This window comes from Oncorhynchus gorbuscha, linkage group LG04, assembly GCF_021184085.1.
Source record: "Oncorhynchus gorbuscha isolate QuinsamMale2020 ecotype Even-year linkage group LG04, OgorEven_v1.0, whole genome shotgun sequence".
Taxonomy (NCBI): domain Eukaryota; kingdom Metazoa; phylum Chordata; class Actinopteri; order Salmoniformes; family Salmonidae; genus Oncorhynchus; species Oncorhynchus gorbuscha.
The window spans coordinates 27,128,652-27,156,287 of record NC_060176.1 but is presented as its reverse complement, the minus strand read 5'-3'; the positions used below and the strand labels follow the sequence as shown (position 1 = coordinate 27,156,287).

At 44.4% G+C, this 27,636-nt stretch overlaps 1 protein-coding gene across 2 annotated transcripts in view; it reads left to right on the top strand.

Moving 5' to 3' along the window:
• LOC124033924 (activating molecule in BECN1-regulated autophagy protein 1A-like) overlaps positions 1–27,636 on the top strand; it is a 110,482-nt gene that overhangs the window by 34,725 nt on the left and 48,121 nt on the right. For both annotated transcript variants that reach the window (XM_046346373.1, XM_046346372.1), the window contains exon 12: positions 13,624–13,734. In XM_046346373.1, coding sequence (XP_046202329.1) covers positions 13,624–13,734 — 111 coding nt within the window. The remainder of the gene's footprint in view (positions 1–13,623; positions 13,735–27,636) is intronic.

Sequence of the window (27,636 nt, the reverse complement as noted above, 5' to 3'; positions counted from 1 at the left end):
TAGAGTGTGTCTACAGTATTATATTAAGTTATTGTTCAGAGATAAAGTAGCCATACACGATCCCTTTTGAAAAATTCACTCTACAGAGACCATCTCTGCTCTTCGATATTAAAAATGGGTTTCAGGAAGGCATTGGTAGTCACTCTGCTTTGCTTTAGGCTCACTTCCACTTTTCAGTACAGCACACTGGCAGTGTGGTGAGTGGCAGATAATCCTTTTTTTTAGTAGACGAATGGTTTGTTGATTTGCGAAACACAGGTAATGCTGGCTCCGTCAAACCTTTACTTGGCGGAGTCTCACAAAATTTAAGAACGCTCAAAAGCAGTAGTTGGACACTGGACTCTAAAAGCTACAGCTCTTCAGCTGAAAAGTTTTTATGGCCTCTGCATAATTCATTCATCGTTCTGCTGTTTATGGTACCTTCAAAATGTGTACTTGGATGAGCCCGAAAGCACATCTCTTTGCAGGCTGTGCTAAAGGCCAGTTACAGCCTATATGGACTTTGAGGATGAATAATGGGTATAGACCTAATAGTTTGTGGTGGAGCTACTCTTTCAGACGCATGTTCACATTGACTGAATCATGCACACGCGCACACAGATCTAAACCACATTAGGCTCGTTTTGAATATTGTAACATTTGCTTGCTTTCGGATTCCATCAGGAATGGCCGACTAAAGGTATGTGGTTGAAGTTAGAAGTGATTGACTTTTCTACTGGCAAAATTTAAACCGTTTAAACTGCCAGAACAGAGACTGATTGTCGGTCTGATTCCATTCCTATAATGCCCCATGTTGTTGCATTCCTTACATTATTTCATAGTGTGGCAAATGAGATTAGCATTGCTCTTGTATTAGGGCTGTCATAAATATTCCCTGGTTTTATTTGGAGTGTTTTAATCCTGTTTTCAGCCTTTAAACATTATTTGAATGATTTTATATTCAACAAATCATCTTTGCCTCGTCTCTACATTTCATCAGTCATGCCCCAATGCACTGTGCATGTAACCACAGCAACCAAATATTTTGTGATTTATTGCTACTTTGATAAGATAGTGATTACGCTGTTGGGCAGTTGTCACACCTCAAACTCTAGCTCCACTTGATGTGCTTCCATACTGCTACAGCACTACATTATGTTGTTCATGTGTTAGTGGACCCACTGTGATTGAGTTTATTTTCGTGTATGGTCCCTTTTTTCTCTGCCTTGAACAAATGCACTCACACTGCATAGCTTGAAGCACTTACTGAACCATTGTAGCTCAGCCAAAAACAAACACCACTAGCTGTATCCTGACAAAGAAAGCCATGACCATCTAGCAAGCAAGCTTGCTGGAGAAATGTCATTTTCATGTACAGAACAAGATGTGCAGTAGAGTTTATGTGGTTTATGGGAGGTCAACCCATGTGGGGATATGAGTGGCCAGGAAGGGGCCATTATTTCAGACCTCCCTATGAACCAAATACCAACAGTAGTAGCCATTCAGACCCCAACTGGTATAAAAATAACTGTGGGGAAAAAGCAACAAGAGACTTGTGCCTCCCTCTCCTTTTTTAAAGTGCAAACAACCCCAGCAGAGACATTTCTAAGTGATGTTGGAAAATGACTGTCCTTATTCTGGCTAGTCTGATCTTACTCTCCTAATAGGACCTAATAAAATGTGTGTTTTCGAAAATGCGTTCATGTACTAGTTTTTCTCTGAATTTACAGAGACTCATAAGGCCAGTGGTTGCGTACGCATGACTCAATATAACCCAGGGTGCTTGATCCTCATATGTCTGATCTTCCTGTGTATTATAGTATTATAGTGTGTTATACTTCCGGCGCCGACTGAGATGGCCGCCTCGCTTCGCGTTCCCTAGGAAACTATGCAGTTTTTTGTTTTTTTACGTGTTATTTCTTACATTAGTACCCCAGGTCATCTTAGGTTTCATTACATACAGTCGAGAAGAACTACTGAATATAAGATCAGCGTCAACTCACCATCAGTACGACCAAGAATATGTTTTCCGCGACGCGGATCCTGTGTTCTGCCTTACAAACAGGACAACGGAATGGATCGCATGCAGCGACCCAAGGAAACGACTCCGAAAAAGAGGGAAACGCGGCGGTGTTCTGGTCAGACTCCGAAAAAGGGCACATCGCGCACCACTTCCCAGTATTCTTCTTGCCAATGTCCAGTCTCTCGACAACAAGGTTGATGAAATCCGAGCAAGGGTGGCATTCCAGAGGGATATCAGAGACTGCAACGTTCTCTGCTTTACGGAGACATGGCTTACTAGGAAAACGCTATCCAGGGCGGTACAGCCAACGGGTTTCTCCACGCATCGCGCCGACAGAAACAAACATCTCTCTGGTAAGAAGAGTGGAGGGCGTATGCCTCATGACTAACGGGACATGGTGTGATGAAGGAAACATACAGGAACTCAAATCCTTCTGTTCACCTGATTTAGAATTCCTCACAATCAAATGTAGACCGCATTATCTTCCAAGAGAATTCTCTTCGATTATAATCACAGCCGTATATATATCCCCCCCAAGCAGACACATCGATGGCTCTGAACGAACTTTATTTAACTCTTTGCAAACTGGAAAACATTTATCCGGAGGCTGCATTCATTGTAGCTGGGGATTTTAACAAAGCCAATCTGAAAACAAGACTCCCTAAATTTTATCAGCATATCGATTGCGCAACCAGGGGTGGTAAAACCTTGGATCACTGTTACTCTAACTTCCGCGACGCATATAAGGCCCTGCCCCGCCCCCTTTCGGAAAAGCTGACCACGACTCCATTTTGCTGATCCCTGCCTACAGGCAGAAATTAAAACAAGAGGCTCCCACGCTGAGGTCTGTCCAACGCTGGTCAGACCAAGCTGACTCTACACTCCAAGACTGCTTCCATCACGTGGACTGGGACATGTTTCGTATTGCGTCAGATGGGAATATTGACGAATACGCTGATTCGGTGTGCGAGTTCATTAGAACGTGCGTCGAAGATGTCGTTCCCATAGCAACGATAAAAACATTCCCTAACCAGAAACCGTGGATTGATGGCAGCATTCGCGTGAAACTGAAAGCGCGAACCACTGCTTTTAATCAGGGCAAGGTGTCTGGCAACATGACTGAATACAAACAGTGCAGCTATTCCCTCCGTAAGGCTATCAAACAAGCTAAGCGTCAGTACAGAGACAAAGTGGAATCTCAATTCAATGGCTCAGACACAAGAGGCATGTGGCAGGGTCTACAGTCAATCACGGACTACAAGATGAAATCCAGCCCAGTCACGGACCAGGATGTCTTGCTCCCAGGCAGACTAAATAACTTTTTGCCCGCTTTGAGGACAATACAGTGCCACTGACACGGCCTGCAACGGAAACATGCAGTCTCTCCTTCACTGCAGCCGAGGTGATTAAGACATTTAAACGTGTTAACCCTCGCAAGGCTGCAGGCCCAGACGGCATCCCCAGCCGCGCCCTCCGAGCATGCGCAGACCAGCTGGCCGGTGTGTTTACGGACATATTCAATCAATCCCTATACCAGTCTGCTGTTCCCACATGCTTCAAGAGGGCCACCATTGTTCCTGTTCCCAAGAAAGCTAAGGTAACTGAGCTAAACGACTACCGCCCGTAGCACTCACTTCCGTCATCATGAAGTGCTTTGAGAGACTAGTCAAGGACCATATCACCTCCACCCTACCTGACACCCTAGACCCACTCCAATTTGCTTACCGCCCAAATAGGTCCACAGACGATGCAATCTCAACCACACTGCACACTGCCCTAACCCACCTGGACAAGAGGAATACCTATGTGAGAATGCTGTTCATCGACTACAGCTCGGCATTCAACACCATAGTACCCTCCAAGCTCGTCATCAAGCTCGAGACCCTGGGTCTCGACCCCGCCCTGTGCAACTGGGTACTGGACTTCCTGACGGGCCGCCCCCAGGTGGTGAGGGTAGGCAACAACATCTCCTCCCCGCTGATCCTCAACACGGGGCCCCACAAGGGTGCGTTCTGAGCCCTCTCCTGTACTCCCTGTTCACCCACGACTGCGTGGCCACGCACGCCTCCAACTCAATCATCAAGTTTGCGGACGACACAACAGTGGTAGGCTTGATTACCAACAACGACGAGACGGCCTACAGGGAGGAGGTGAGGGCCCTTGGAGTGTGGTGTCAGGAAAATAACCTCACACTCAACGTCAACAAAACTAAGGAGATGATTGTGGACTTCAGGAAACAGCAGAGGGAACACCCCCTATCCACATCGATGGAACAGTAGTGGAGAGGGTAGCTAGTTTTAAGTTCCTCGGCATACACATCACAGACAAACTGAATTGGTCCACTCACACTGACAGCGTCGTGAAGAAGGCGCAGCAGCGCCTATTCAACCTCAGGAGGCTGAAGAAATTCGGCTTGTCACCAAAAGCACTCACAAACTTCTACAGATGCACAATCGAGAGCATCCTGGCGGGCTGTATCACCGCCTGGTACGGCAACTGCTCCGCCCTCAACCGTAAGGCTCTCCAGAGGGTAGTGAGGACTGCACAACGCATCACCGGGGGCAAACTACCTGCCCTCCAGGACACCTACACCACCCGTTGTTACAGGAAGGCCATAAAGATCATCAAGGACATCAACCACCCGAACCACTGCCTGTTCACCCCGCTATCATCCAGAAGGCGAGGTCAGTACAGGTGCATCAAAGCTGGGACCGAGAGACTGAAAAACAGCTTCTATCTCAAGGCCATCAGACTGTTAAATAGCCACCACTAACATTGAGTGGCTGCTGCCAACACACTGTCATTGACACTGACCCAACTCCAGCCATTTTAATAATGGGAATTGATGGGAAATGATGTAAATATATCACTAGCCACTTTAAACAATGCTACCTTATATAATGTTACTTACCCTACATTATTCATCTCATATACATATGTATATACTGTACTCTACAACATCGACTGCATCCTTATGTAACACATGTATCACTAGCCACTTTAACTATGCCACTTTGTTTACTTTGTCTACATACTCATCTCATATGTATATACTGTACTCGATACCATCTACTGTATGCTGCTCTGTACCATCACTCATTCATATATCCTTATGTACATGTTCCTTATCCCCTTACACTGTGTATAAGACAGTAGTTTTGGAATTGTTAGTTAGATTACTTGTTGGTTATCACTGCATTGTCGGAACTAGAAGCACAAGCATTTCGCTACACTCGCATTAACATCTGCTAACCATGTGTATGTGACAAATAAAATTTGATTTGATTTGATTTGATTTGACTAACAGGGTCTTCTCCCTCTGGTCTAATATACTGTAGCTACAGTTGAATTCTGAAGTTTACATACATTTAGGCCGGAGTCATTAAAACAACTTCAACTATTCCACAAATTTCTTGTTAACAAACTATAGTTTTGGCAAGTCGGTGAGGGCATCTACTCATGGGGAAATCAGCCAAGATCTCAGTTAAAACTTGTAGACCTCCCCAAGTCTGGTTCATCCTCGGGAGCAATTTCCAAATACCTGATGGTACGTACCACCTTCACCTGTACAAACAGTAGTACACAAGTATAAACGGCATGGAACCATGCAGCCGTCATACCGCTCAGGATTGAGACGTGTTCTGTCTCCTAGCGATGAATATACTTTGGTGCGAAAAGTGCATATCAAAGGACCTTGTGAAGATGCTGGAGGAAACGGGTACAAAAGTATCTATATCCACAGTAAAACGAGTCCTATATCGACATAACCTGAATTGCCGCTCAGCAAGGAAGAAGCCCTGCTCCAATCCGCCATTAAAAAAGCCAGACAACGGTTTGCAACTGCACATGGGGACAAAGATCATACTTTTTGGAGAAAGGTCCTCCTGTCTGTTGAAACAAAAATAGAACTGTTTGGCCATAATGACCATCGTTATGTTTGGAGGAAAAGGGGGGAGGCTTGGCAGCCGAAAAACACCATCCCAACCGTGAAGCACGGGGGAGGCAGCATCATATTGTGGGGGTGCTTTCCTGCAGCGGGGACTGGTGCACTTCACAAAATAGATGGCATCATGAGGTAGGAAAATTATGTGGATATATTGAAGCAACATCTCAAGACATCAGCGAGGAAGTTAAAGCTTGGTCGCAAATGGGTCTTCCAAATGGACATTGACCCAAGCATACTTCCAAAATTGTGGCAAAATGGCTTAAGGACAACAAAGTCAAGGTATTGGTAGTGGCCATCACAAAGTCCTGACCTCAATCATATAGAAACTGTGTGGGAAGAACTGAAAAAAGCGTGTGCAAGCAAGGAGGCCTACAAACCTGACTGTTACACCAGCTATGTCAGGAGGAATGGGCCAACATTCACCCAACTTATTGTGGGAAGCTTGTGGAAGGCTACCTGAAACGTTTGACCCAAGTTAAACAATTTAAAGGCAATACTACCAAATACTAATTGAGTACATGTAAACATCTGACCCACTGGGAATGTGATGAAAGAAATAATAGCTGAAATAAATCATTTTCTCTACTATTATTCTGACATTTCACGTTCTTAAAATAAAGTGGTGATCCTAACTGACCTAACACAGGGAATTTTTACTAGGATTAAATGTCAGTAATTGTGAAACTAAGTGTAAATGTATTTTGCTTAGGTGTATATAAACTTCCAACTTCAACTGTATATCATTCCACTTTCTTTTCATGTATGAGTGCAGTAAGTCCGTGAGTTGTCATCAATCTCCAAACCCACCATGTGGTACTATTATGAACCGAGGTCCCATGTGAGAGAATTAGGGTCCTCTCTCTCATCCATGGTGCCATGTGACAGTGGTGTAGTCTGCATGGCCATGGGGATAGAACCAGTGACTCCACTTAGTTCTGACCCCCTCTACCTACAGTGCCTTGCGAAAGTATTCGGCCCCCTTGAACTTTGCAAACTTTTGCCACATTTCAGGCTTCACACATAAAGATATAAAACTGTATTTTTTTGTGAAGAATCAACAACAAGTGGGACACAATCATGAAGTGGAATGACATTTATTGGATATTTCAAACTTTTTTAACAAATCAAAAACTGAAAAATTGGGCGTGCAAAATTCTTCAGCCCCCTTAAGTTAATACTTTGTAGCGCCACCTTTTGCTGCGATTACAGCTGTAAGTCGCTTGGGGTATGTCTCTATCAGTTTTGCACATCGACAGACTGAAATGTTTTCCATTCCTCCTTGCAAAACATCTCGAGCTCAGTGAGGTTGGATGGAGAACATTTGAACAGCAGTTTTCAGTTCTTTCCACAGATTCTCGATTGGATTCAGGTCTGGACTTTGACTTTGCCATTCCAACACCTGGATATGTTTATTTTTGAACCATTCCATTGTAGATTTTGCTTTATGTTTTGGATCATTGTCTTGTTGGAAGACAAATCTCCGTCCCAGTCTCAGGTCTTTTGCAGACTCCATCAGGTTTTCTTCCAGAATGGTCCTGTATTTGGCTCCATCCATCTTCCCATCAATTTTAACCATCTTCCCTGTCCCTGCTGAAGAAAAGCAGGCCCAAACCATGATGCTGCCACCACCATGTTTGACAGTGGGGATGGTGTGTTCAGGGTGATGGGCTGTGTTGCTTTTACGCCAAACATAACGTTTTGCATTGTTGCCAAAAAGTTCAATCTTGGTTTCATTTGACCAGAGCACCTTCTTCCACATGTTTGGTGTGTATCCCAGGTGGCTTGTGGCAAACTTTAAATGACACTTTTTATGGATATCTTTAAGAAATTGCTTTCTTCTTGCCACTCTTCCATAAGCCTCTTGTGTAATGCCTTGCGTTCGGAGGCCGAGCAGTTGCAGTGATGCAACCAGTCATGCTCTCGATGGTGCATCTGGAGAAGCTTTGAGGATCTGAGGACCCATGCCAAATCTTTTCAGTCTCCTGAGGGGGAATAGGTTTTGTCGTGCCCTCTTCACAACTGTCTTTGTGTTCTTGGACCATGTTAGTTTGTTGGTGATGTTGAAACCAAGGAACTTGAAGCTTTCAACCTGCTCGGCTGCTACCCTGTTGACGAGAATGGGGGTGTGCTTGGTCCACCCTTTCCTGTAGACCACAATCATCAATCCTTTGTCTTGATCACGTTGAGGGAGAGGTTGTTGTCCTGGCACCACAAGGTCAGTTCTCTGGCGACCTCCCTATAGGCTGTCTCGTCATTGTCGGTGATCAGGCCTACCACTGTTGTGTCATCGGCAAACTTAATGATGGTGTTGGAGGCGTGCCTGGCCTTGCAGTCATGAGTGAACAGGGAGTACAGGAGTGGACTGAGCATGTACCCCTGATGGGCCACTGTGTTGAGGATCAGCTTGGCAGATGTGTTGTTACCTACCCGTACCACCTGGGGGCGGCCGTCAGGAAATCCAGGATCCAGTTGCAGAGGGAGGTGTTTAGTCCCAGGGTCCTTTAGCTTAGTGCCCTCAAAGCTAATAAATATCTGTGGATCTGTTGGTGCGATATGCAAATTGGAGTGGGTCTAGGGTTTCTGGGATAATAGTGTTGTGAGCCATGACCAGCCTTTCAAAGCACTTCATGGATACATACGTGAGTGCTACGGTTCGATAGTCATTTAGGTTCTTGGGCACAGGCACTGTGGTGGTCTGCTTGAAACATGTTGGTATTACAGACTCAGACAGGGAGAGGTTGAAAATGTCAGTGAAGACACTTGCCAGTTGGTCAGCGCATGCTCGCAGTACACGTCCTGGTAATCCGTCTGACCCTGCAGCCTTGTGAATGTTGACCTGTGTAAAGGTCTTACTCACATTGGCTGCGGAGAGCGTGATCACACAGTCTTCCGGAACCAGCTGGTGCCCTCATGCGTGTTTCAGTGTTATTTGCCTCGAAGCAAGTATAGAGTTAGTTTAGCCTACCTGGTAGACTTGTGTCACTTGGCTGTGCTTCCCTTTTGTAGTCTGTAATGGTTTGCAAGCCCTGCCACATCCGACGAGCGTCAGAGCCGGGGTAGATCGATCCTATCTTAGTCCTGTACTGATGCTTTGCCTGTTTGATGGTTCGTTGTAGGGCATATCGGGATTTCTCATAAACTTCCGGGTTAGTGTCCCGCTCCTTGAAAGCGTCAGCTCTACCCTTTTAGCTTGGTGCAGATGTTGCCTGTAATCCATGGCTTCTGGTTGGGGTATGTACATACGATCGCTTTGGGGACGATGTCATCGATGCACTTATTGATGAAGCCAATGACTGATGTGGTGTTCTCCTCAATGCCATCGGAGGAATCCCGGAACATATTCCTGTCTGTGCTAGCAAAGCAGTCCTGTTGCTTAGCATCTGCTTCATCTGACTACTTTTTATTGATCTAGTCACTGGTGCTTCCTGCTTTAATGTTTGCTTGTAAGCAGGAATCAGGAGGATAGAGTTATGGTCAGATTTGCCAAATTGAGGGGAAGGGAGAGCTTTGAACGTGTCTCTGTGTGGAGTAAAGGTGGTCTAGAATGTTTTCCCTCTGGTTGCACATTTAACATGCTGATAGAAATTAGGTCAAACTGACTGAAGTTTCCCTGCATTAAAGTCACCGGCCACTAGGGGCGCCACTTCTGGATGAGCGTTTGCCTGTTTGCTTTTGGCGGAATATAGCCCCTTATGTGTGGTTTTAGTGCCAGCCTCAGTCTGTGGCGGTATGTAAACAGCTATGAAAAATACAGATAAACTCTCTAGGTAAATAGTGTGGTCTATAGCTTTTCATGATGTACTCTACCTCAGGTGAGCAATAGCTCGAGACCTCCTTAGTTGTCATGTACCAGCTGATATTTACAAAAATACATAATCCGCCGTCCCTTGTCTTCAACTGCTGTTCGTCATTAACTAGCTAACTACGGTGCTCGTCTAGATACTGTAGTTTGTAATATTTGCCACGTATGATTCTAAGTGTGATTTTCCAAAGATGATTTATCAGAGTTTCTAAACCCTGAAATTATTAGAAATGTTTAGCTTATTGAGTGCCATCTGCTTTCAAATGTAACTAACATTTGTCATAAAACATTTAAGGGTTGTTTGATCGTGCATTATATTTCTGGTGTATAGGCCTAGTACATGTGAAATCCACTCTTTTAAGATCTACTTTCTTTCAATCAGTCAAGTGCAGCCAGTGCACTACAGATGGTATCTTTAGTTATAGCTCCCCTCTTCCTCTGAGAATAGGTAGTTCGTTATATATTTATTTTCCTAAATCTAGCAATCATCCGTTGTAGATAATTCTGCCATGAGGTTTTTGGGCATTGTAGACAATGATGCATGGAAATACAGTAAGACGGTGGCTAATTAGAACTTTTTGGAATATAAAACGAAATGGGTTGAATAGAGCATAAGGGCAGATAATTTCCCAGATGAAACATAATCAAATGTAATGTGCAGTAGGGGCCCTTTTAATTGCAAATAAATTATTTAAAAATCCTACAATGTGATTTTTTGGATGTTTTTTCTCATTTTGTCTGTCATAGTTGAAGTGTACCTATGATGAAAATTACAGACCTCTGTCATCTTTTTAAGTGGGAGAACTTGCACAATTGGTGGCTGACTAAATACTTTTTTGCCCCACTGTATGCACCTGACTATGTACAAAGCCTGCATGAGTCTACATTTACATTACATTTAAGTCATTTAGCAGACGCTCTTATCCAGAGCGACTTACAAGTTGGTGCATTCACCTTATGACATCCAGTGGAACAGTCACTTTACAATAGTGCATCTAAATCTAAAAGGGGGGGGTGAGAGGGATTACTTATCCTATCCTAGGTATTCCTTAAAGAGGTGGGGTTTCAGGTGTCTCCGGAAGGTGGTGATTGAGTCTAGGCCCCTTCTCCACCCTCTGACATGAGCCATGGTGGGTCTGTCAGAAATGAATGGAACAAGTGCCCCTCTACATGTAATTTGCTCCAACACTTCAGTGACGTTATAAATGATGCTCTCTTAATGACTTAAATAAGAGCAGATGGCAGACAGCATATCATATGTAAAGTCCATCATACTGTAGTTCTGTATGGCTGCATTGTTGACCACATACCGTATAGGCAAATTGCAACTGTGTGTAAGTACAAATTGTAACATTTAAGCTAACCAAGCTAAATTTGCCACATTATGTAGAGGGTAATTTCTTTCACTTTCATGAAAATGTTACAGTTGCTCAGCAAACTTGATGTATTCCTGTAAGAAGGGAAAGTGCAGCCTTGAAAGAGGTTTAGCCCATTACCAAGGCGCAGCAGATAAAAACATTAAGCACTTAATCCCTCACACTGCAGTTTCAGTAATTTTTTTGATAAAATTGTGTCATGTAAGCGTAGCTAATTATGGCAAACTCGATCGGTTTTTAATCTACTTTGCTTTTTGAACACCTTGAAAGTAGAAGAAACACTCAGTATAAATAGCCATTGTCTCTGGTCTTTATCATTAGTTTCTTTTGCAGTCAAGTCAATACAGCAACTTGTTTTTGTCTCACAAGCCTGAGGCCTTTATCTCCATTTCAAATTAACTGTGAAAAAATTATTGCGGTTGCAGACAGTTGCAGTTTGTAAGTGGCCTAGACTTTGACTTGGGGAGTGACTCGCACACATTCTGCCACAGACAGAAAATGTGTCAATTGTGTAATAATTTGAGGCATTTTAACGTAGCATAAGGGCAGTTTCTATTGATGTTGCTGCCTCTGGGTCAGTTACTTCAGACATTTTACTATGTACTGACTGATGGAAGTTTGTTCTGAAATCAAATTAGAACCAGTAAATGCGTTTGCATATATGATTTAGGCCTATACCTCATAATTCATTAGGACCTTGCAATTGGCGATATTGCAGTATTATGAATGCATGTATCATATATTTTACAGCATTTTAGAGCAGTTCTTTGCCTCTTAGGTTTAGACAATCTTATGAATAGTATTTGTACGAGATTGCCCATTTTGGTATAACAGCGTACAGACGCCAGTACCCTTTTTTGATGATTATTAAATGGTTTTAGTCTACTATAGTTTTTCACCAGCACCCTTTTGTTTTGCCATTAGTCCCACACTGACATAAGTGCACCTGGTCAGGATTCCATTATCATCAGCCACGTTTATGTGCGTCCTATTGTAGCGAGGTTCTTATGTACCACAGGAGAACCAAGAAATGAAGAGCGACACCACGGCTGTCTTTTAGGCTTTTATGTTGATCTGCAATAGTATTGTGAAAAGACAGGACAGGAACACATCAGTCTCCAATGCACCATCTGACAAGTTGTTCTTTCTCTCTGTGTTTTCTCGGACACAATCACACTCATACATAAAGCCGTAATGTATACTATAAAATAATAACCAGTCCTTAATACAAAGAATGTATCATCTTAATTCTTAGACAATAGAACCATACCTGCAATAGTATTGTAAGTCGCTCTGGATAAGAGCGTCTGCTAAATGACGTAAATGTAAATGTATTGTGAAAAGACAGGACAGGAACACATCAGTCTCCAATGCACCATCTGACAAGTTGTTCTACACAGGAGCATGAAGAAAGGTAAAACACATATCCTGTTTCACATCTCCAATACATAGCTAGGTGCTTTCAGTGTTGACTATGAAAATAGAACAACTCATGTACAAAAACTGCAACATAAACAAGTTACGTGAAATTGCCTCTATTCCATTCAGACCGTTGAGGACCAAACTACATCTCCCATAATGCAATGCCAGCACCGGTCAGCAGCTCAGCTAACCGTCCACATCACAGAAAGGCATGCTAGCTAGCAACAGCAGCACTTTTAGCACTCTGTAAACTATATTAATAACAACAATAAAACTCTCAAAGTAACAAGTTTCAATAGTCTCACACTCCCTTATAACAATATCTACAGCATTAACCTTGGGATGTTTAATTTATTTCACGTTATGGACTACAAAGGAGTAATCTGCAACACCTACCTTTCTCTCTCTGTGTTTTCTCGGACTGAGGAGAACGGGAGCTACGGGTAGTACCAGGGTGTTAGTAGGTGACACAAGCACCCAGATGAAATAAAATATATTTAATGAAACAAAACCCGAAGATGTTATCATTCAGCTACTGTAGCTCTCTACCTAACATCAACAGGCAGCACCAGTAGCGCAACAATTAAAAATAGACGCCAAAAGAAAAGTTCCTGGCGATCATAGCGATCTGACTCCCCCCTTCTGTCTGAACTTGGAAAATTCCTATTCGCGGGCTTTGGCCACTGACCCTCAACCTGGTTGTTCTGTTCTGCGTTGTGTACTATTCTAATAATTTGAAGTTTGATGGAATAACCATTTTAAATCTACTACACTATTAACATAACACTCCAGGAAAGCGTCAACATAATGGACTTAAAAAATATTTTTAAAACTGCGTTTACTGAGAATGACTGGGCAGACAGGAAAAAGCATGGGCCTGGACCACTGCTGTTATCCCTAATTTTGGATGACCGCTCAACAAAGGCTTGACTGAATTACAAAACTGTATAATAGAAAACACTTTTTCCCCCCATAACCTAAGTACATATTATAGAAATTAAGTGACTCGTGCAGTTTTTTAGTTTTTGCTCAGCGGGATAAAGCTACATGATGACCTTCTGTTCTCTTCTCCTAGGTGCGGTTATCGGTGACGGTCAGTCAGCTGTGGCCAGTAACATCGCCAACACCACCTACCGCCTCCAGTGGTGGGACTTCACCAAGTTTGACCTACCTGAAATCAGCAACTGTGAGTGGACCAACATTGTTGAACTAATCAATTTGTTGGGATGGAAAGAGAAACTCAGGCCTACTCATACAGATCTGCCGTGCCTTTTTCCATCTTTCATTCCTCTGTGGGAATTGTTTCAGATCCAAGCCTAGCACTATTCTAGGATGCCTTCTCTCTCTCTATCTTGCCTGCCACTGGTCTTAATGGTCCGGTTCATTTCACAGTAGTCTCCCTGCAGGACCATGCTGAGTGCATTCTACTTTAGTATTTTGAGATTCAGTGGCTCTGTTTATCATCAGGCTCACATAGTGCCGTGGTCTGGTTGTTACTCTGCTTCAGGCCAAGTTATTCCTGACGTCAGGTCACAGGACAGAGAACAGAGCCCCGCTGCTTAGAGCACCACCTCTAAATATAAAACCCACTGGGTTATTCTGCTCTAATCCATTCAGTGCCCAACCAAGCACTTTTTCTGGGTGTAGTTTTCTTGAAACATATACTGTGTTTGACAAACTGTTCTTATAGATGTTGTAATATGATATGTAATAGTGTCTATTTAAATAAAATAATTTGGTCCAGTGACTGTTACTGTAATGTACACCTAGCGGTTCAGTACATCATTATACCCAGCACCTACAATAGACATTGGGGAAGGACATTATCCTTAAACTACGCCATGACTTTTATAGAGGATTTCACATTTCTGTGCATACCTGAAGGTCAGTAACTTTTGAGTGTTGGGTCCCCATGCTCGTCGTCCAAACATGAGCAATGTCAAAAGATTGTTATTTTGGGGGTAAAACTCATTCCAGAATATAGGAAGCCGAAGCCTATGGTATTCCCTAGACCGGGGATCAAAATGTTGCCGCGGGATGTTTTTTGTTGTTGTTGAGAGTCAGAGGGCCAGAACTTAATTACAAATCATTTGTAGACTGAAAATTGACCACAAGAAGCCCAAACGGATATTATTTTTGACTAAATAGTCATAATAATTTCAAACCTTGCTTACAACGATCACATATACAGTCCCTTCAGACAGTATTCATACCCCTTCACTTATTCCACATTTTGTTACAGCCTTAAATATATTTTTTTATCACCCATCTACACATAATACCCCATAATAACAAAGTGAAAACATATTTTTTGAAATGTTTGCAAATGTATTGAAAATTAAATACAGATATCGAATGTACATAAGTATTCAAACCACTGAGTCAATACTTTGCTAAAGCACATTTTGGCAGCTATTACAGCTGGGGGTCTTTCTGGGTAAATCTCAAATTGTGCAGCATTTTCCCATTTGTATTCTTCAAGCTCTGTCAAATTTGCTTATTGGTCATTGCTAGACAACCATTTTCAGATCTCGTCATAGATTTTCAAGCAGATTTAAGTCAAATTTGTAACTAGGCCACTCAGGAACATTCACTGTCTTCTTAGTAAGCAACTCCAGTGTAGATTTGGTTTTAGATTATTGTCCTGCCTAAAGGTGAATTTATCTCCCAGTGTCTGGTGGAAAGAAGAATGAATCAGGGTTTCTTCAAGGATTTTGCCTTTGCTTAGCTCCACTCCATTTCTTTCTTATCCTGAAAAACTCCCCTTGGCCTTAATGATGACAAGCATACCCATAACAGCCACCACTATGATTGAAAATATGGAGAGTGGTACTCTGCAATGTGTTGTATTGGATATACCCCAAACAACTTTTTGTCATGAATACTAAATGTTAATTGCTTTGCCACATTTTTTTACAGTATTACTTTAGTGCCTTGTGGCAAACAGGATGCATGTTTTGAAATATTTTTATTCTGCACAGGCTTCTTTACTCGCTCTGAAAATTAGGTTAGTGTTGTAGAGTAACTACAATGTTGTTGATCCATCCTCAGTTTTCTCCTATCACAGCTATTAACTCTCAAACTGTTTTAATGTCACCATTGGTGTCATGGTGAAATCCCTGAGCGGTTTATTTAGGCTTGCCATAACAAAGGGGTTGAATAGTTATTGACTCAAGACATGTCAGCTTTTCATTTTTCAACAAACACATTTTTTTTGTAAGAATGTTAAAGAACATAATTCTACTTTGATATTATGGGGTATTGTGACAAAGGCCAGTAACAAAAAAATATAAATGTAATACATTTTTAAATTCAGGCTGTAAAACAACAAACTGGAAAAAGTCAAGGAGTGTGAATACCTTCTGAAGGCAAGTCTTTGAATGAATGTGCTTGAGTGGCCCAGCCAGAGCCCGGACTTGAACCTGATCGAACATCTCTGGAGGGAACTGAAAATAGCTGTGTGACAACGCTCCCCATCCAACCTGACAGAGCGTGGGAGGAACTCACCAAATACAGGTGTGCCAAGCTTGTAGTGGCATACCCAAAAAGATTTCAGGCTGTAATCGCTGCCAAATGTGCTTCAAAAAATTAAAGGATATGATTACTTTGGTACTTTTTTCGTATTTCTTTTTTTATATGCAGTGGGGGGGGGGGAGTATTTAGTCAGCCACCAATTGTGCAATTTATCCCACTTAAAAAGATGAGAGGCCTGTAATTTTCATCATAGGTACACTATGATAGACAAAATGAGGAGAAAAAATCCAGAAAATCACATTGTTGTATTTTTACTGAATTTATTCTCAAATTATGCTGGAAAATAAGTATTTGGTCACCCATAAACCAGCAAGATTTCTGGCTCTCACAGACCTGTAACTTCTCTTTTAAGAGGCTCCTCTGTCCTCCACTCGTTACCTGTATTAATGGCACCTATTTGAACTTGTTATCAGTATAAAAGACACCTGTCCACAACCTCACACAGTCACACTCCAAACTCCACTATGGCCAAGACCAAATAGCTGTCAAAGGACACCAGAAACAAAATTGTAGACCTGCACCAGGCTGGGAAGACTGAATCTGCAATAGGTAAGCAGCTTGGTTTGAAGAAATCAACTGTGGGAGCAATTACTAGGAAATGGAAGACATACAAGACCACTGATAATCTCCCTCGATCTGGGGCTCCACGCAAGATCTCACCCCGTGGGGTCAAAATGATCACAAGAACGGTGAGCAAAAATCTCAGAACCACACGGGGGGACCTAGTGAATGACCTGCAGAGAGCTGGGACCAAAGTAACAAAGCCTACCATCAGTAACACACTACGCCGCCAGGGACTCGAATCCTGCAGTGCCAGACGTGTCCTCCTACTTAAGCCAGTACATGTCCAGGCCCGTCTGAAGTTTGCTAGAGAGCATTTGGATGATCCAGAAGAAGATTGGGTCATATGGTCAGATGAAACCAAAATATAACTTTATGGTAAAAACTCAACTCGTTGTGTTTGGAGGACAAAAAATGCTGAGTTGCATCCAAAGAACACCATACCTACTGTGAAGCATGGGGGTGGAAACATCATGCTTTGGGGCTGTTTTTCTGAAAAGGGACCAGGACGACTGATCCGTGTAAAGGAAAGAATGAATGGGGCCATGTATCGTGATATTTTGAGTGAAAACCTCCTTCCATCAGCAAGGGCATTGAAGATGAAACGTGGCTGGGTCTTTCAGCATGACAATGATCCCAAACACACCGCCTGGGCAATGAAGGAGTGGCTTCGTAAGAAGCATTTCAAGGTCCTGGAGTGGCCTAGCCAGTCTCCAGATCTCAACCCCATAGAACATCTTTGGAGGGAGTTGAAAATCCATGTTGCCCATCAACAGCCCCAAAACATCACTGCTCTAGAGGAGATCTGCATGGAGGAATGGGCCAAAATACCAGCAACAGTGTGTGAAAACCTTGTGAAGACTTACAGAAAACGTTTGACCTCTGTCATTGCCAACAAAGGGTATATAACAAAGTATTGAGATAAACTTTTGTTATTGACCAAATACTTATTTTCCACCATATTTTGCAAATAAATTCATTAAAAATCCTACAATGTGATTTTCAGGATTTTTTTTTCTTCTCATTTTGTCTGTCATAGTTGAAGTGTACCTATGATGAAAATTACAGGCCTCATCTTTTTAGTGAGAGAACTTGCACAATTGGTGGCTGACTAAATACTTTTTTTGCCCCACTGTATATTTTACATTTGCAAAAACGTTTTTTGCATTGTCTTTGGGGGGGACTATGTAATCCATTTTATAATAAGGCTGTAACATAACAAAATGTGGAAAAAGTCAAGGGGTCTGAATACTTTCCGAATGCACTGGATCCCTCGCGTGGAAATACTTTGGAATAAATTTCCTAAATGAAATCACTTGGAGCTGATTTGCTGGTGTTCTTGTTGTTTTTATGTCCAAAAAAACCCCAAACAAATATTATATAATGTTTTACTCAGAAAACCAAATAAAATCCCTGCCCTAGGCATTATTATTTTTTATTTTTTTTGCCCAGCAATGTACCTCAGGTTGGTGAGATGTGACTCACCTACTCTAAACAACTTGATTTTTAGCTCCGCTGTGTGGGTTTGTATAGCGATGTCGGAGGGCCTGCAACTCTTATCTCCATTTACCAATGATTTGAATTGACAAAGTAAACAGTTTTGGTTTCTATGCTCGTTAATAAATATCCTGTGTTTTTGTTTGAGAATTTTGAGCCTGCAAAGCCTGTTATTGAGTCTTTATATCAAATCAAATTTGATATCTCAAAGTGCTGTACAGAAACCCACCCTAAAACCCCAAACAGCAAGCAATGCAGGTGTAGAAGCACGGTGGCTCGGAAAAACTCCCTAGAAAAGCCAAAACCTAGGAAGAAACCTAGAGAGGAACCAGGGTCCTCTTCTGGCTGTGCCGGGTGGAGATTATAACAGAACATGGCCAAGATGTTCAAATGTTCATAAAAATAATAATAATCACAGTAGTTGTCGAGGGTGCAGCAAGTCAGCACTTCAGGAGTAAATGGCAGTTGGCTTTTCATAGCCTATCATTAAGAGTATCTCTACCACTCCTGCTGTCTCTAGAGAGTTAAAAACAGCAGGTCTGGGACAGGTAGCACGTCCGGGTTCCATAGCCGCAGACAGAACAGTTGAAACTGGAGCAGCAGCACGGCCAGGTGGACTGGGGACAGCAAGGAGTCATGGTCCTAGGGCTCAGGTCCTAGGGCTCAGGTCTGAGCTCCAACATGCAGGACTAAGTTAAATAAAATAATGAAAATGGTAATAAAAAAACATCAATCGGAATAGTGCTATATACATAACATTTGTAGGAGTGATGGATAAATAAATGTCCGTTGAGGTGGAAGCAGTGTAAAGATTGGAGGGGGTGTGGGGGGGATGACCATAGGGGGTGCAGCATGATCATTGAGGGAGTGTAGGGACCAAGTGAAATAAATACATATTAGCAACAGTGATGAATGTCATTGGAGTTGGGGCAGAGTTAAAGTCAGTGGCTGGGAGGGGGTTTGGGTAGCTGACTAGTGGTAGCTATTCTGCAGCCTGATGGTCTGAGGGTAGAAACTATTTGCCAGTTTTCCGGTTTTTGCCATGATGCTTCTGTACTGTCTAAGTGATTTGAAGCGGGGAGAACAGGGCGTGGCTGGGGTCCCTAATCTTCTTGGCCTTCCTGTGACACCTGGTGTTATAGGGTTCCTGTAGGGCAGGCGGTGTGCACCCAATGGTGCTTTTGGCTGCATGTATCACCCTCTGAAGCGCCCTGCGGTCCACGGCAGTGATGCAGCCCGAAAGTATACTCTCGATGGTGCTCCTGTAGAACACTGTGAGAACCCTCGGGGACAGGCTGAATTTCTTCATCATCCTGAGGTGAAGAGTCGCTGTCGTGCCTTCTTCACCACGGTGTCCGTCTCGTTAGACCATTTCAGCTTCTCTGAGATGTGTAAGCCAAGAAATTTGAAGTTATTGACTTTCTCCACGGCAGCCTCATTGATGAAGATGGGGGCATGTCCAGCCTGGGTCCTCCTGAAGTCCACAGTCAGCTCGTTTGTTTAGCTGGTGTTGAGGGAGAGGTTGTTTTCCTGGCACCACGTCTTCAGGTGCCTACCACCTTCCTGTCGGCTGTTTCGTCGTTGTTAGTAATCAGGCCTACGTTTGTTGTCGTCAGCGAACTTCATGATGGAGTTGAAACTAAGGCAACGCAGTTGTGGGAAAACAGGAGGGGACTGAGGACGAACCCTTGTGTTGAGAATCCATGTCAAAGAGGTCATGTTGCCTGTCTTCACCACCTGGGAGCAGCCTGTCAGGAAGGTCAGGACCTAGTTGCATAGGGAGGAGCTCAGACCCAGGGCCGTGAGCCATGTAATGAACTTATAGGCCACTGTGGTATTGACATCTGTTCTGAAAAGCTATTTTTAATACTGATACGATATAGAACTCAAGTAAGGATGCCCTGAGTTGAAGTCAACCGTTCTGACCTATGCATTTCTAATAATAGCTCAACACCTACAGTACATTCAGAAAGTATTCAAACCCTTTGACTTTTTATTTACACATTTTGTTATGTTACAGCCTTATTCTATAATGGATTAAATTACTCTTTTTTTATCAATCTATACCCAATAAAATCTATACACAATAAAACATTTAAAAAATATATATATATATATTTGCAAATGTTGTGTGATTACTTCCGGGTTGGAGCGAGCGGTCGCATCGGCACTTCGCTCCGCAGGTAGTATAACTTTTTCATTACATTTCATTATAGCACAACGGTTTGATTTGTCTAATCTTAGCAATTTCTTCTTAGCTAGCTACATAGCCGTCTTTGTATCAAAGATAATTGCGTAATTATCGTATTTCGCCGTCCTAACGTAGTCTTCGCTAGCTAGCTAACGTCCACTGATTAGCTGCACTGGAGAAACTATTACACTCAACTGAACGACTTGATTAGTGTAGTGTTAGCTAGCTACATAGCTGTCTTTGCTGTCTTCGTATCCAAGATAATTGTGTAGTTTAGAGTGTGTAGTCTTAGAGTGATTATCTTAATTTACCGAGGTTAGCTAGCCAGCTATTTGTCGTCCTTAACGTAGGAGACTCTGCTAGCTAGCCAACAGCTAGCCAACAGCTAGCCAACGTCTACCGAATAGACTCAACAACCCGGTCGCATTCCGCTTCGCTCCACAGCTTCGCTCCACAGGTAGTATCACATTTTCATTTCATTTCATTACAGTACAACGGTTTGATTTGTTTGATCGTAGCTAGCTACATAGCTAGCTACATAGCCGTCTTTGTATCAAAGATAATTGTGTAGTCTAGAGCGATTTTCTAGGTTAGCTAGCCAGCTATTGTCGTTCTTTTAACACAACGTAACGTAAACAACACTGCTAGCTAGCCAGCTAGCCCCCGAATAGCAGCACTGTCGAAACTATTACACTCAACGGAACGACTTGATTAGTGTAGTGTCAACAACGCAGCCACTGCCAGCTAGCCTACAAAGTCAACAACGCAGCCACTGCCAGCTAGCCTACAAAGTCAACAACGCAGCCACTGCCAGCTAGCCTACTTCAGCAGTACTGTATCATTTTAATAATTTTAGTCAATAAGATTCTTGCTACGTAAGCTTAACTTTCTGAACATTCGAGACGTGTAGTCCACTTGTCATCTCCTTTGCATTAGCGTAGCCTCTTCTGTAGCCTGTCAACTATGTGTCTGTCTATCCCTGTTCTCTCCTCTCTGCACAGACCATACAAATGCTCCACACCGCGTGGCCGCGGCCACCCTAATCTGGTGGTCCCAGCGCGCACGACCCACGTGGAGTTCCAGGTCTCCGGTAGCCTCTGGAACTGCAGAGTTCATCTCAGCCTATGCCTCCCTCCAGTCCCTCGACTTCTTGGCACTGACGGAAACATGGATCACCACAGACAACACTGCTACTCCTACTGCTCTCTCTTCGTCCGCCCACGTGTTCTCGCACACCCCGAGAGCTTCTGGTCAGCGGGGTGGTGGCACCGGGATCCTCATCTCTCCCAAGTGGTCATTCTCTCTTTCTCCCCTTACCCATCTGTCTATCGCCTCCTTTGAATTCCATGCTGTCACAGTTACCAGCCCTTTCAAGCTTAACATCCTTATCATTTATCGCCCTCCAGGTTCCCTCGGAGAGTTCATCAATGAGCTTGATGCCTTGATAAGCTCCTTTCCTGAGGACGGCTCACCTCTCACAGTTCTGGGCGACTTTAACCTCCCCACGTCTGCCTTTGACTCATTCCTCTCTGCCTCCTTCTTTCCACTCCTCTCCTCTTTTGACCTCACCCTCTCACCTTCCCCCCCTACTCACAAGGCAGGCAATACGCTCGACCTCACCTTTACTAGATGCTGTTCTTCCACTAACCTCATTGCAACTCCCCTCCAAGTCTCCGACCACTACCTTGTATCCTTTTCCCTCTCGCTCTCATCCAACACCTCCCACACTGCCCCTACTCGGATGGTATCGCGCCGTCCCAACCTTCGCTCTCTCTCCCCCGCTACTCTCTCCTCTTCCATCCTATCATCTCTTCCCTCTGCTCAAACCTTCTCCAACCTATCTCCTGATTCTGCCTCCTCAACCCTCCTCTCCTCCCTCTCTGCATCCTTTGACTCTCTATGTCCCCTATCCTCCAGGCCGGCTCGGTCCTCCCCTCCCGCTCCGTGGCTCGATGACTCATTGCGAGCTCACAGAACAGGGCTCCGGGCAGCCGAGCGGAAATGGAGGAAAACTCGCCTCCCTGCGGACCTGGCATCCTTTCACTCCCTCCTCTCTACATTTTCCTCCTCTGTCTCTGCTGCTAAAGCCACTTTCTACCACTCTAAATTCCAAGCATCTGCCTCTAACCCTAGGAAGCTCTTTGCCACCTTCTCCTCCCTCCTGAATCCTCCTCCCCCTCCACCCCCTCCTCCCTCTCTGCAGATGACTTCGTCAACCATTTTGAAAAGAAGGTCGACGACATCCGATCCTCGTTTGCTAAGTCAAACGACACCGCTGGTTCTGCTCACACTGCCCTACCCTGTGCTCTGACCTCTTTCTCCCCTCTCTCTCCAGATGAAATCTCGCGTCTTGTGACGGCCGGCCGCCCAACAACCTGCCCGCTCGACCCTATCCCCTCCTCTCTTCTCCAGACCATTTCCGGAGACCTTCTCCCTTACCTCACCTCGCTCATCAACTCATCCCTGACCGCTGGCTACGTCCCTTCCGTCTTCAAGAGAGCGAGAGTTGCACCCCTTCTGAAAAAACCTACACTCGATCCCTCCGATGTCAACAACTACAGACCAGTATCCCTTCTTTCTTTTCTCTCCAAAACTCTTGAACGTGCCGTCCTTGGTCAGCTCTCCCGCTATCTCTCTCTGAATGACCTTCTTGATCCAAATCAGTCAGGTTTCAAGACTAGTCATTCAACTGAGACTGCTTTCCTCTGTATCACGGAGGCGCTCCGCAATGCTAAAGCGAACTCTCTCTCCTCTGCTCTCATCCTTCTAGATCTATCGGCTGCCTTCGATACTGTGAACCATCAGATCCTCCTCTCCACCCTCTCCGAGTTGGGCATCTCCGGCGCGGCCCACGCTTGGATTGCGTCCTACCTGACAGGTCGCTCCTACCAGGTGGCGTGGCGAGAATCCGTCTCCTCACCACGCGCTCTCACCACTGGTGTCCCCCAGGGCTCTGTTCTAGGCCCTCTCCTATTCTCGCTATACACCAAGTCACTTGGCTCTGTCATAACCTCACATGGTCTCTCCTATCATTGCTATGCAGACGACACACAATTAATCTTCTCCTTTCCCCCTTCTGATGACCAGGTGGCGAATCGCATCTCTGCATGTCTGGCAGACATATCAGTGTGGATGACGGATCACCACCTCAAGCTGAACCTCGGCAAGACGGAGCTGCTCTTCCTCCCGGGGAAGGACTGCCCGTTCCATGATCTCGCCATCACGGTTGACAACTCCATTGTGTCCTCCTCCCAGAGCGCTAAGAACCTTGGCGTGATCCTGGACAACACCCTGTCGTTCTCAACCAACATCAAGGCGGTGGCCCGTTCCTGTAGGTTCATGCTCTACAACATCCGCAGAGTACGACCCTGCCTCACACAGGAAGCGGCGCAGGTCCTAATCCAGGCACTTGTCATCTCCCATCTGGATTACTGCAACTCGCTGTTGGCTGGGCTCCCTGCCTGTGCCATTAAACCCCTTCAACTCATCCAGAACGCCGCAGCCCGTCTGGTGTTCAACCTTCCCAAGTTCTCTCACGTCACCCCGCTCCTCCGTTCTCTCCACTGGCTTCCAGTTGAAGCTCGCATCCGCTACAAGACCATGGTGCTTGCCTATGGAGCTGTGAGGGGAACGGCACCTCAGTACCTCCAGGCTCTGATCAGGCCCTACACCCAAATAAGGGCACTGCGTTCAGCCACCTCTGGCCTGCTCGCCTCCCTACCACTGAGGAAGTACAGCTCCCGCTCAGCCCAGTCAAAACTGTTCGCTGCTCTGGCCCCCCAATGGTGGAACAAACTCCCTCACGACGCCAGGACAGCGGAGTCAATCACCACCTTCCGGAGACACCTGAAACCCCACCTCTTTAAGGAATACCTAGGATAGGATAAGTAATCCCTCTCACCCCCCTTTAAGATTTAGATGCACTATTGTAAAGTGACTGTTCCACTGGATGTCATAAGGTGAATGCACCAATTTGTAAGTCGCTCTGGATAAGAGCGTCTGCTAAATGACTTAAATGTAATGTAAATGCAAATGTATTAGAAATAAAATAAAACACCTTATTTACATAAGTATTCAGATCCTTTGCTATGGTACTCAAAATTGAGCTCAGTTACATCCTGTTTCCATTGATCATCCTTGAGATGTTTCTACAACTTGATTGGTCCACCTGTGGTAAATTAAATTGATTGGACATGATCTGGAAAGGCACACACCTGTCTATTTAAAGTTCAACAGTTGACAGGGCATGTCAGAGCAAAAACCAAGCCATGAGGTTGAAGGATTTGTCCGTAGAGCTCCGAGACAGGATTGTATTGAGGAACAGATCTTTAAGCAGCATTATCGGTCCTCAAGAACATAATGGCCTCCATTCTTAAATCGAAGACATTTTGAACCACCAAGACTCTTCCTAGAGCTAGCCCCCCGGCCAAACTGAGCAAACGGGGGAGAAGGGCCTTGGTCAGGGAGGTGACCAAGAACCCGATGGTCACTCTGACAGAGCTCCAGAGTTCCCCTGTGGAGATGGGAGAACCTTCCAGAAGGACAACCATCTCTGCAGCACTCCACCAATCAGGCCTTTATGGCAGTGGCCATACGGAAAGCCCTCCTCAGTAAAAGGCACATGACAGCCCGCTTGGAGTTTTCCAAAACGCACCTAAAGGACTCTCAGACCATGACAAACAAGATTCTCTGGTCTGATGAAATCAAGATTGAACTCTTTGGCCTGCCATGCGTCACGTCTGGAGGAAAGGTTCACCTTCCAGTGCCCCTAAGCACACAGCCAAGGCTATGAGAGGCCCAGCTGGAGCCCAAACTTGAACCAATCTCTGGAGAGACCTGAAAATAGCTGTGCAGCGACGCACCCAATCCAACCTGACAGAGCTTGAGAGATTTGCAGAGAACAATGAGAGAAACTCCCCAAACACTGGTGTGCCAAGCTTGTAGCGTCATACCCAAGAAGACTGGAGGCTGTAATCACTGCCAATGGTGCTTCAACAAAGTACTGAGTAAAGGGTCTGAATACTTGTGTAAATGTGAGATTTTGTTTTTAATGTATTAGAAAAAATGTCTAAACCTGCTCTGCCATTATGGGGTAGTTTGTTTAGATTGAGGATTTATTTTATTTTTAAAATACATTTTAGAATAAGGCTGTAATGTAACCACAAAATGTGGCAAAAGTGAATGGGTCTGATGGAAAAAACACAAGGTACATCTCTGGAATGAATGTAAATTATTTAAAAATAATAATAACTTTGCCTCCTGATACGAACTTCATTTCAGAACGCTAGCACAGCAGATGTTCCTCCTCTCTGTGAGAGGAAGTTGTGAACAGTGTGATGTGTCTAGCTCTCCACTAAGCTCCACAGACAGACTTGGCTATGGGCCCTCTCCGGAATGCTGCTCATATATAATTGATGTGGGTGGTGCCTTTAACAATGAACTGTAACAGCTGTTTAGGAAAGAGGAAGAGATGCGTTATCCGGGGTGGGTGGGTGGGTGTGTGGAGTGGAGCTTCTCAGCAATGATTAAAAGCAGAGGGTCTGAAATACAATCGCAAACAATGCAAATGACTCTCCGCATCGTGATCTTGAAGTTCATGCCAAATGCAGACTGACTGATATGCTAATGCACATATTCAGCGAGACTTATTGCAAAGAGAAAGCTGTGCAATTAAAAACAGTGTGGGATGTTTCAATTTAAAATCCTTTGTATTTGAACTTAACTCTACCATAATCTTATTTGTCACATGTGCCGAATACAACCTGTGTAGACCTTACAGTGAAATGCTTACTTACAAGCCGTTAACCAACAATGCAGTTTTAAGAAAACACACAAACACAAAAAGTATATAAATGAGAATAACAAGTAATTAAGGAGCAGCAGTAAATAACAATAGCGGGGCTATATACAGGGGGAACCGGTACAGAGTCGATATGCGGGGGCACTGGTGTCGAGGTAATTATGTACATGCAGGTAGAGTTATTAAAGTGACTATGCATATAAAATAACAGAGTAGTATCAGCGTGGGGGGGAGGGGCGTGCGTGCGTGCAAATTGTCTTTGTAGCCATTTATTAGCTTTTCAGGACTCTTATGGCTTGGGGGTATAAGCTGGTTAGAAGCCTCTTGGTCCGAGACTTGGCGCTCCAGTACCGCTTGCCGTGCGGTAGCGGAGAGAACAGTCTATGACTAGGGTGGCTGGAGTCTTTGACAAATTTTAGGGCGTTCCTCTGACACAGCCTGGTATAAAGGTCCTGGATGGCAGGAAGCTTGTGGTGCAAGCAGGATGCCAAATCTTTTCAGTCTCCTGAGGGGTATAGGTTTTGTCGTGCCCTCTTCACGACTGTCTTGGTGTAATTGGACCATGTTAGTTTGCTGCTCCATTACAGCCCTGTCGATGAGAATGGGGGGTGTGCTCGGTCCTACTTTTCCTGTAGTCCACAATCCTTTGTCTTGATCACATTGAGGGAGAGTTTGTTGTCCTTGCACCACACGGTCAGGTCTCTGACCTCCTCCCTATAGGCTCTCATTGTTGTCGGTGATCAGGCCTACCACTGTTGTGTCATCGGCAAACTTAATGATGGTGTTGGAGTCGTGCCTGGCCTTGCAGTCATGAGTGAACAGAGATTACAGGAGGGGACCGAGCATGCACCCCTGAGGGGCCCCATGTTGAGGATCAGTGTGGAAGATGTGTTATTACCTACCCTTACCACCTGGGGGCGGCCCGTCAGGAAGTCCAGGTTCAAGTTGCAGAGGTAGTCCCAGGGTCCTTAGCTTAGTGATGAGCTTTGAGGGCACTAAGGTGTTGAATGCTGAGCTGTAATTAATGAATAACATTCTCACATAGTTGTTCCTTTTGTCCAGGTGTGAAATGGCTATGTGGAATGCAGTATAGGGATTGCATCATCTGTGGATCTGTTAGGGTGGTATGCAAATTGGAGGGCTCTAGGGTTTCTGGGGTAAAGGTGGTGTGAGGCATGACCAGCATTTTAAAGCACTTCATGGCTACAGACGTGAGTGCTACAGGTCGGTAGTCATTTAGGCAGGTTATCTTAGTGTTCTTCGGCACCGGGACTATGGTGGTCTGCTTGAAATATGTTGGTATTACAGACTCAAATGGGGAGAGTTTGAAAATGTCAGTGAAGACACTTTCCAGTTGATCAGTGCATGCTCAGTGTACACATCCTGGTAATCCGTCTGGCCCTGCAGCCTTGTGAATGTTAACCTGTGTAAATGTCTTACTCACATCGGCTGCGGAGAGCGTGATCACGCAGTCGTCAGGAACAGCTGATGCTCTCATGCATGTT